Consider the following 11438-nt stretch of genomic DNA (forward strand, 5'->3'; position numbering starts at 1 on the left):
TTCCTACTATGTTGCTGCCGGAAAATAAATCTGACGACACTTAGTTTCATTCAGCCACTAGGAGGCTGCACCCCGCCCTTTCTTTGAAGCAAGAAAAACATTGTCTCTCAGTTCGAATCAAAGTTTCTTTCCATCTTTTGAAACAATAATTGATCTCATCTAAGAAAATATATCTAAAATTTTATTTGGAAAGAAAATATCTACATATAAAGAAAACAACAACTATTGTTTGTGTTACAACTGCCAAATGGATTTTTTTTTTAATTAAAAAAAATAGATAATCTCATTAATTACTTATCCATGGCCAGAAGACACGTACATCAATTGTTGTCTTGCGAAATAAACGTACGTGGCAACAAGCCACCAAACAAATTGATAGACAACCCTCATTCCAAACAAATAAGCTCACTTATTTATGCCAAAATAAAAGACTCAAATCTCACGACCTAATCGATCACACAAATAGTAAAACTAGTTGCCTATAAACCTCAATGGTGTATAACCCGAGAAACCGAGAATTAAATCGACATAGATCAAAGTCCATCTATAAGGCAAAGAAACAAGGAAAATTAAAGTTTTCCTTTGCTCTTAACATTAGGGCTAATCGCTTCTCCAGCAGGAGGATAGAGGTGAGACATAAAGGAGTAGTTCCCTTCTTCTTGGGGACTCTAGGGTTCTTGTTCTTACTTTCAAGGGTTTTCCCAATTCTCCTCTTAAAGGTCATCAATGTCGGTTCATCACTATCCTCAGTTAGCCCCAGAGAATCAGGTTAAAGAGTTGGAAGCTTCCCACCAAGGATAGTTTTGAATTTCTTACTTTCAAGGACAGTCTTGTTCTTAAAGGATAGTTGGAAGCTTCCCACCAAGGATAGTCTTGTTCTTACTTTCAAGGGTTTTCCCAATTCTCCTCTTAAAGGTCATCAATGTCGGTTCATCACTATCCTCAGTTAGCCCCAGAGAATCAGGTTAAAGAGTTGGAAGCTTCCCACCAAGGATAGTTTTGAATTTCTTAGGAGAAGGAGTGCATCCCCCCTTACAACTTTGTTTCTTAGAGACATTTACCCCCTCCTACATTGGTTGCACCAACTTAGAAGCCTTGTCCGATATAGCCACAATTGCAATAGCAATTTCAATCACCGACGTTCCTACACTCTCCGACACCACCATCTAATCATCCCCTTCTGACTACACCACCGCTACAGGGACAAGAGAATCTCCAGACTATTTCGTGTTGTGAACATTATTACCTTGTTCCAAATAATCCGACCCCGAAGCAGTACCATTCACTTCCTTCTCCAGCCTTTGAGTAATAAGTTTTTTTTTTTGCATGACGAAAAGAGGCAGCGGCGGCAACAGCGACACCACAGGCAGTAGTTCATCACACCTAGCCCCCGCATGTGTGATCAGACCACACTTCATGCATCTACCCAAGAAGTGTTCATACTTGAACTTCAAGACAGGTTCCATACCTGCAGCAAAAAAAACCCTACGTTCAAGCAAGAAGGGTTTGAGAATATCATGAGTGAAAAGGATGCGAAATGTTTCTTTTTGAAATTCCTTCTATACTCCAGAAATCCACCCAACCAATCAAAACGAGGTTTTCGGGTTCTTCAAATAGAGGGGTCTCAGAATCCTCAACCCATATTTGAACGTGTTTCATGGGAACCTCAGCAATGGGACGAACACCATTATAAGGACAAAATTTTACACATAAGGACAAGTTGTTATTTTGTTGTCATGTGTCAATAAGACATTTACAATTCTAACCTTCATGCATGGATAACTAAATATTAATTATTTTCTTTAATTCAAACTTTTTTTTGTTCAAATCCTGCTACTGCACTCGCTGCACTCATACTCGTCCGGTTCTGCTACTACACTTGTACTCGTGTTCTGCTACTGCACTCGTCATCGTCTAATCCTGCTATTGCACTCGTACTGATGTTGTTCTACTACTACATTCGTACTCGCCCAGTTCTGCTACTGCACTCGTACTCCTCCAGTTCTGCTACTGCACTTGTACTCCTCCAGTTCTGCTACTGCTTTAGAGTAGTAGCAGTAGCAGAACTGGTAGAAGTTACTACCAGCTCCATCGTTCAACTCGAACAAGTCGTAACTTGGATCCTGGTCATCAAACAGCCACAACTCGTTGATTGCGGACGAGTCAGACTGTGAGCCCCAGAAATTTATTTGTCGAGCTAAGTTGAAATCGTTGGCAAATTAATTTACGCTCTCATTATTTTTTAAGTGCTCGAGAATATTTTTCAAAATTTTTCACAAGTTGAAATTCTTGATTTAAGAGTTTGATAATAAAGTACGCGATAGGACAAGTTTGTGAGAATTTTCGGAAAATTTTTTGGATACTCGAGCTAATTTTTATGAACTTTAGAAGTTTTGGTATTAAAGAAATTATTTAAGAAAATAGAAAAAAGTCATAATCTTTTGACAATGACATCATAGTAATTTTAACAAAAAATTGTATTAATTCGTAATTACTCATGAAATCTCAGAAATTAGGTCTACTTCATGCTTTTTGAGCCTGGGCTTTGTGTTCATATCTGTATAGATTTAATACAAGATGAGTTTTCTGTTTTTTTAAATTTAGTTTGTTACTTGTATGTAACTTTCTAAAGTTTTTATATCTAATTTACTCTTAAATATAAAACCCTAAACCTGATTAGGCCTTCAACCTAAATCAATCTTACGCTTTTCTGGCTATAAGCACAAAATCCACAAAAAAAAAAGTAAAATGCTCGTAATATAATTAATTGGGCTCATCTCGCTTTGTCCTCTCTATATAAAGATTCCTTCATGAACGTAGCCTAAACGCAACTCCAATCAAATCTAAGGCACCCAGCACTCTCTCTCCTCCACCCTATGCAAATAGTCCCTCTCAAAAGATGTTGAAACCCAGACTACTTCACCCATCAGAGTCTCTGTTTCTCCACCCCAAGCCGTTCCTCCATGGAAGCAGTGGCTGCAGCAGTACTGCTTCACTTCCTGTCTGGTCAACAAAGCCCTCATTCCCCAATAAACACAAAAGCCTTCGATTCGGCTCAACTAATTATAGATACGAAACAAAAGCCGTAAGCAGTGATAGTACTAGTACTAGTAGCAGCAGCGATAGTACCAGTGCTATTAGCAACAGTGATGGTACTAGTAGCAGCGTCAGCAGTACTAGTACTAGCAGCAGCAGCACTAGTAATACTAGCACTCCTGGACCGACGACGACAACAACGATAACCACTACCACTGAGGTGACGGAAGTAGTGACGGAAACTGAAGATGCAGTGGTCGACAAAGAAGTAGAAGTAGTGACCACAAAAGAAGTGGTGACGGAGAAGTTCACGAGTGTTAAAGCAACCATAACGGTGACGCTTACTGTTGGAGGGTTTCTGAACAACTTAGGCCTAACCCGAGGAATCGATGATGTCAGAGATATGCTTGGTCAAACTCTCTTCATGGATCTTATTAGTGCTCACGTTGATCCCAGTAAGTATCGATCAAAATAACGTATATAATAAGAAATTAACGAACAGCTAGCTACAGTTAATTGCTTTAATCTTTTTTCCGGTCAATAACTGGTTACTATTCCATAGATAATTAGATATATAACTCTCTCAATGTTTCGATCGATCTTGTTCTTTCAATCTTGTACAATAATTCAATTCCAAATTTTATGGTAAGAGTTAGATTTCCAAGTATTGATCAATCAGTTGTTCAAATTATTCTTCAGAAGACAGCTAGCTAGCTCTCTCTCTTCCTTTGAAACAAGCAGACAATATTCCTTTTAAGGGGAAACCTTGTTTTTACTTCATGGACTTTTCTTTAAAACAATACGATGATCGACATAGCAAACCTCAGTATCAATTTGGTAGCTCATGCTTTATTTTAGCCAATTTGCTATCCTAGATTTTCAAAAACTTAGCTAATTTGCTGCCTTAGGCTTATTTGAATCAATTTTCTACCATTCCGTCAAATTTGTTACTCTATGCTTTCAAAATTAGCCAATTTGCTTCTCTAAATTTTTAAAATTAGCCATTTACTATCCTAATTTTTAAAATTAATCAATGTTTGGAAGGAAGTATGAACGACAAAAGGGTAGTAAATTGACTAATTTTGAAAGCATATGGTAGTAAATTGGCAAAAATAATGGGTAGCAAATTAGCTGATTGTGAAAATTGAGGGTAATAAATTGACAGAAATAATAGGGTAACAAATTGGCTTGTTTTGACGTCATGACTTTGATATGCAACTGAGACTTTGGTCCCAGTCCGACGAATTCTAGGGCATGAAAATCAACAAAATGCCCATTATCTTCTATCATCTGAAATTATTTAATTAATTTCCAATAATACAACCCCAACAAGATATTTTTTTTTTTTTGGGTGAGGACCACGAAATTTTTTTATTGAAAAGCAAATCACAGTACAATAAGCTAACCTTGGGCAGGGGGAATAGACCACAATAATAACTAAAAAAAATTTCATACCACAAAAGTGGAGCAGTAGTTTATGCACAAAAGTTAAAAGTGTGATAAATGGTTTTACTGATATTGATTTTTTTGGTGAAGAAACTGGATCAGAGAAGGAGCATGTTACCGGGTTCGCACACAGGAGTAGCCAGAAGGACAGTGAGATTGTATACGAGACAGATTTTAAAGTTCCATTAGATTTTGGAGAAGTGGGTGCCGTTTTAATAGAGAATGAGCACCACAAGGAGATGTATCTCAAGGATATTGTGCTGGATGGCTTGCCTAATGGTCCTGTACTACTTACCTGTAATTCATGGCTCCATTCCAAGTATGACAATCCAGCGAAGAGAGTCTTCTTCACAAACAAGGTCATACTTTAGATAATCGAGCATGTTTTATTGTTGGATGCATCAATAGGGACTACCGATTAAGTCGATTCTTATTCATGCATGTGTTACAGAGCTAATTGCCTCCTAGATTAATTGTCTTAATTCTGAATACATATAATATAGCACGAGAATAGTGAAATAGCAAAAACATGCAATACCAAAATTGCAATTATAACTTATACGCATTATTAATTTGCTTCTGTTTGGAACAGTCATATTTGCCATCTCAAACACCAAGTGCTTTGGTGAGGCTAAGAGAAGAGGAGCTTGTTACTTTGCGTGGCAATGGCCAAGGAGAACGCAAGTGCTTTGAGAGAGTATACGACTATGATGTTTACAATGATCTTGGGGATCCTGATTCAAAATTAAGGTTAAAAAGAACTGTAATTGGGGGCAGCAAAGAGTTCCCCTATCCCAGGCGATGCCGAACCGGGCGACCAATGTGCGAAACAGGTATTAGCTATATACGAACGCGCATATATATATATATATATAAAACACAGACACACACAATAATGTTCTCTTATCAAATAGATTAATATTTTCTTTATACAAACAGATAGGCTTTCGGAGAAAAGAAGTAGCAGTACGTATGTTCCCAGAGATGAAGCATTCTCAGAGATAAAACAATTAACTTTTTCAGCAAAGACAGTATATTCTGTCTTGCACGCAGTGGTACCTGCCTTGGAGACTGCCATGGTCGACTCTGATCTCGGATTCCCACTGTTCACATCTATAGACTCACTCTACAATGAAGGCATTAGCTTGCCTCCCCTTAAAGATCAAGGGGTTCTCAGAACCATGGTTCCCAGGCTAGTCAATGCTATAGCTTCCGGTGAAGATGTTCTGCGGTTTGTGCCCCCAGAAACAATGAATAGTAAGCATACAAATCGATCAATGTGAATTTTTGTTAGAAATATAGCAAGAAAATATTATTCGATCAATTCCTACTATTATTTAAATGAATTCATGTAAGTTTTTTACTCGGGTTGTTTTCAGGAGACAAATTCTTTTGGTTTAGGGATGAGGAATTTGGTAGGCAGACTCTTGCGGGTCTTAACCCATATAGCATCAAGTTGGTGACGGTAAGGATTGTAGTTGATTTAATCATGATAAGATTAATCTTATATTAATAATCCCTAAAACAAAAAAATTCACATTTGAATTTACAAAAACAGTCTGTCACAAAAATAAAATTATGTAGGAATGGCCATTAAGGAGTGAATTGGACCCTGACGTATATGGTCCTCCAGAATCTGCAATCACCACGAAAATGATTGAGCAAGAGATCAGAGGCTTTGCGACCATCCAAGAGGTATCGCAATATTGTTTTAACAAGAAATATTCTTTTATCTGACATTTTTATATGTCCTTTTGGACTTTTGGTGATCGACTGTAGGCCATAAGAGAAAAGAAGTTGTTTGTACTAGATTACCATGATTTGTTCTTACCGTACGTGGGCAAAGTAAGAGAGATCGAAGGTACAACTCTGTATGGATCTAGGACACTGTTTTTCCTCACCCCAGACGGCACATTGAGGCCGCTGGTTATTGAGTTGACTCGACCGCCACTGGACGGAAAGCCTCAGTGGAAGCAAACCTTCCAACCCAGCTGGAATGCTACCGGTGTCTGGCTTTGGAGGATCGCCAAAGCTCATGTTCTTGCTCACGACTCCGGTTACCATCAACTTGTTACTCACTGGTATATTGGTTAAGGACCATTAATTTGACATGAATTATGTTTTATATACTTCAGGTTTCAATTTCCAAATATAAAATGTTTTTTGCTAATGATGCAGGCTAAGAACACATTGTGTCACAGAGCCATATATAATCGCAACAAATCGGCAACTGAGTGTGATGCACCCAATCTATCGATTGTTGCATCCCCATTTCAGATACACGATGGAGATTAATGCTCTTGCTCGCGAAGCACTAGTCAACGCCGGTGGCATCATTGAAACGTCATTCTCGCCGGGAAAATATTCCATGGAGATTTGCTCTATTGCCTATGGTAAGGAGTGGCGATTCGACCTAGAAGCATTGCCCGCTGACCTTATTCGCAGGTATTTGTATTTGTTGTCATTTTTGTCTCAGACTCAAAATTTAACAAGAAATAATTAAACTACACATTTAACTACTGTGATCTTGATGTCTAATTTCTCTAAAAACTTGTTAGGGGCATGGCCGTTGAGGACCCAACTGCTCCACATGGTCTGAGGTTATCAATTCAAGACTACCCTTTTGCTAATGACGGACTCCTCCTATGGGATGCCCTCAAACAATGGGTCACTGATTATGTAAGCCACTACTACACAGACTCCACCCTAGTACAAACTGACCAAGAGCTCCAAGCCTGGTGGACAGAGATCAGAACAGTAGGGCACGGAGACAAAAAGGATGAACCCTGGTGGCCTGAGCTAAATACCCCTCAAGATCTCATCGACATTATCACAATAATGGTTTGGGTCACATCCGGTCACCACGCAGCAGTCAACTTTGGTCAATATACCTATGCAGGTTACTTCCCTAACCGCCCAACAATTGCAAGGACCAACGTTCCCACGGAGGACCCCGACGACGAGGTCTGGAAGAAGTTCTTGGAAAAACCCGAAAGCGCACTTTTGCAGTGCTTTCCTTCGCAAATTCAAGCCACAACGATCATGGCGGTTTTGGACATTTTGTCTAATCATTCGCCTGATGAAGAGTACATGGTAGAGAAGATGGAGGACGCATGGGCTGAAGACGAAGTCATAAGGGCGGCGTACGAGCGGTTTAAAGGGAGGTTGATGATGCTTGAAGGAACTATTGATGATAGAAATGCAAATTATGAGTTGAAGAATCGAAGTGGTGCTGGGGTTGTGCCTTACGAGCTTCTAAAGCCCTTTTCAGAACCTGGGGTTACAGGAAAGGGAGTCCCATATAGCATCTCTATTTGAGTATTTTCGTGAATTTATTAAAACGTACGTAATTTTGGGGGTCGTCTTGGGTACCTTGATATATGTCATACCCTTATTTTTTTATTTTTTTTACTTTTAGTAAATTAATATAGTGGAAACCTACTGAACTGGTCAACAAGTTACCCAATTAAATATCGACATGTGTCATTTTTAAAAATAAAATTTACCATATTAACAACACACTCTTTCTTGATATGTAACATTGTTAAAAATTATGTAACAAGTATTGTCAAAATAATAAATTACACATAGTTGAACTACAATTACGACTTATGACAACAATTGTTGTGGTTATTGTAATTGAGTGGTCAAAGATGTAAATATCATATTTGGACAACTTTTATCAAATTTAGAACCTTGATTATCAAGTGGAGAAGCTCCTTACAATACTAAGTTGTTACATATCTTTTGGTCTAATTTTAATTTTACCATGTTCACAACACAAATGTTGTCAGAATTGTAAAATGGTTGGTAATCTTGTAAATGGTATAGTTTTTGAAGTAATTACTACAATCAGAACAAAAGTTACCGATTTTACACCAATAGTTGCGAGTTATGGTAAAATATGTAGTCATTGAGTAATTATTCCATTAATGATATTTTTTTACCATTTTGACAACAAATTTGTTGTTGCACTTGTTAAATTGTCCATAAATTAGTACATTAGTTTAGGTTGAGTAATTACTATAAATAGGACAAAAGTTACCATTTTTACATCAATTGTTGTGATTGTGGTAAAATGTGTAGTCATTGTAGTAATCATTTCATTAATAATAAAAACATAAAGATTTACCACTCTGACAACAAATTTGTTGTCATACTTGTTAAATTGTCTATAAATTAGTACATTAGTTTAGGTGGAGTAATTTCTACAAATAGAACAAAAGTTACCGCTTTTACATCAAGTGTTGTGGGTTGTGATAAAATGTGTAGTCATTGTAGTAATAATTTCACTAAAAGTAAATAAGGTCTTCGTTAGAGTAAAATAGGTTCTCATTTGAGTAATTAAGTCCTAAAAGTGGTAATTGTAATAGATTCTCATTAGAGTAAAGTAGATTCTCATTTGAGTAAATAAGTCCTAAAGTAGGTTCTCATTTGACTACATTTAAAACAAATATTATTTATTTTTACACTAATTGTTGTCGTTGTCGTAAAATGCATGTAAAAAGAATTATATTTGGTTAAGGAAACTACTAATGATATAATTAATTGGTAATAAAGACTACTTAACTAATACTAATTTTGCGAACTTAGGTTAGAAGGTTTTTGTTTTTAATAAGGAAAAAACGTAATTTTCAATTGTGTAATTGTCCATTAATAACAAGCATTAATCAAGCATTAATTTCACTAATAATAAAATTAATTAGTAATATAGACTATTTAATTAACTAAAAGTAATTCGGTGAACCTAGGATAGAAGGTTCTTTTAAAGGTTCTGTATTAATTAATAGTCATAATAGGTTTGATAGTCAATTGATAGAATTGCCAAAATCGTCTATGATCAACTTGCTATCTAAACCCTAAACCCTAAATCATATACCCTAAACCCTAAACTCTAAATAATAGGCAGTAGAGAATGATGTTATATTTATAGTTTGTATTCTCATAAAATGTAGTTGCATCTAGCGAATCATAGTGTTTGTTATAAGACATACATCGCGCACTACGTGTGTATCAAGTTCATATTGTAGATAGAACACAAAATCATAGTGTTTTTTGTATGACATACATGCCGCACTGCATACATGTCAAGTTTCTATTCTAGATAGATGCAAAATCATGGTCTTTTTTTATGAGACATACATGCCGCACTGCGTACATGTCAAGTTTCTATTCTACATAGACGCGAAATTATAGTTTTTATTATAAGACATACATGACGCACTGCATGTATATCAGATTTCTATTATAGATTATGTAAGTAGTGAGAGGTTGATATTAATGTACAACACATATGTATATGTATATATATGTATAGTTTTCATGCATATAGAGAGTTCTTCATTCCAACCGAAAAAGCAAGCGAACTTCCATTTTGTGTGTCTAAGACGATTGTAAGCCATTTCAAATACTTGCAACTCATCTTGTGTTTGTGTTAGGCATTGCATCTCTAAAATGTCTTAACAAAATATTGGTACTTATACAAACTATGCAACCAAAGATACTTGAGTTGAGTTCATTGTATACTTAAGACACCTGAGTGCAACCATTAGTAATCAGTCACATTAAGTAGCTACAAACTTAGGGTCTGTCCGGTAACGTTTTTAAAAATGATTTTTCAAAAACCGATTTTGAAAATGAAAACGAGAAAACAAGATTGGATTTTTGAGATCCGAAAATGTGTCCGGCCGGTAGTTTATTCCGAAAACAATTTTCAAAAACAAGAACAGCAAAAACAATGAAAATACAAAAAAACAATGAAAATGTATACATATATCTCCGTGTTTTCTAAAATATGAGAATGAAAAGGTGAAAACGTCTATTTGTCGTTTTCCTGTTTTATGAGTAAAATAAAAAATCATTTTCAATTTTTATTTTCTGTATTTTTGAAAACAGACCAACGAACGCATTTTCAAGCCATTTTCATTTTATAAAATGAAAAAGATGACTTGAAAACGTTACCGAACGCCACCTTAGTTTCTACAGAGTTTCCTCAAACTATAAATTGAAGTCTTTAGGGAATTAATTTTAAGTCCTTATAAATAATAAATTTAAGTTTGCAGATTCACAGGTCTAGATTTCTTCAACCGATTCTGCACATTAGGCAGTGAATTGCAAAAAAGTACCAAATTGATTACCACCAATGACCCATAAACAAAACTCAATAAGGAAATCTATCGTTCAAGGGGGAAATCCCGCTAAGGAGCAAGTATCTCATCGAGGAGCGGAAATCTCGCTAAGGAGCAAATTTCTCTTTGAGGAGGAGAAATCTTCTTGTTCCAACTTAACCCTAAAGGAAAAAAAAAAAGAAAAAAAAAATTAGAAAGGCTAAGGGATAAACAAGTTACCAATTTGTTAAATATTTTGAACCATTTGATATATTACTAATCCAATGGTCCAAAATATTTAACAAAATGAGGGTATGACAAACACCAAGGTATCCAAGAATTCTCCCGTAATTTTGAATGGCGAAATTTCTTAACAATGTATTAAGAAAGATCAGTCTTTTCCTTTAGGGTATGAGAGCTTCAATGTTGATGATTAAAACCAATTTGCTTATGCTCAGTTTTGATTCCTAGTAAAACTAACTGTGTTGAAGATGAAAGATCCCTAATCCTGCTCTAGCTCTATGGAGCATTTTCTGGGATATGACTGAACCCCAGTGGCTAGCCACGAAGCTAGCTAGGACCAGACTGTAATAGTCAAATGCTCTGTAACAAAAAATCAGAGACGTTGTAATTGGATAATAAAAAGTCCTAAGCAGATCGGATCGACTTATACCAGACGATCAGATTCTGGATATTTTGATCTCCATATATAGCCAATGCATACGATCGAATCATGCGCTTACACGAGAACTGCTGGACCACTGCTTATATGTCATTGGAATCTTTGCCAGTTACCTCGATTTACCTCAGTGATGATCAGTACGGTTAGAGGAACGAATCAAAAGCATA

General features: G+C 36.3%; 1 protein-coding gene across 1 annotated transcript; it reads left to right on the top strand.

The window, feature by feature from the left end:
- Positions 1–2819: 2819 nt before the first annotated feature.
- On the top strand, positions 2820–7921 carry LOC133732242 (linoleate 13S-lipoxygenase 2-1, chloroplastic-like). The gene is made up of 9 exons (XM_062159741.1): positions 2820–3491; positions 4573–4841; positions 5075–5315; positions 5422–5739; positions 5862–5947; positions 6067–6177; positions 6262–6563; positions 6661–6927; positions 7041–7921. Exons 1-9 carry the CDS (start codon positions 2900–2902, stop codon positions 7798–7800), a joined length of 2946 nt encoding a protein of 981 aa, XP_062015725.1. The 5' UTR covers positions 2820–2899; the 3' UTR covers positions 7801–7921.
- The last annotated feature ends 3517 nt before the right edge of the window (positions 7922–11438 follow it).

The sequence above is a fragment of the Rosa rugosa genome, chromosome 2, assembly GCF_958449725.1.
Source record: "Rosa rugosa chromosome 2, drRosRugo1.1, whole genome shotgun sequence".
Classification (NCBI taxonomy): domain Eukaryota; kingdom Viridiplantae; phylum Streptophyta; class Magnoliopsida; order Rosales; family Rosaceae; genus Rosa; species Rosa rugosa.

Coding starts and splice junctions, on each gene's coding strand:
- LOC133732242 (XM_062159741.1), top strand. CDS start 2,900: ATGTTGAAACCCAGACTACTTCACCCATCAGAGTCTCTGTTTCTCCAC. Junction 3,492..4,572: donor TAGTGCTCACGTTGATCCCA/GTAAGTATCGAT, acceptor TTTTTGGTGAAG/AAACTGGATCAGAGAAGGAG. Junction 6,564..6,660: donor CATCAACTTGTTACTCACTG/GTATATTGGTTA, acceptor CTAATGATGCAG/GCTAAGAACACATTGTGTCA.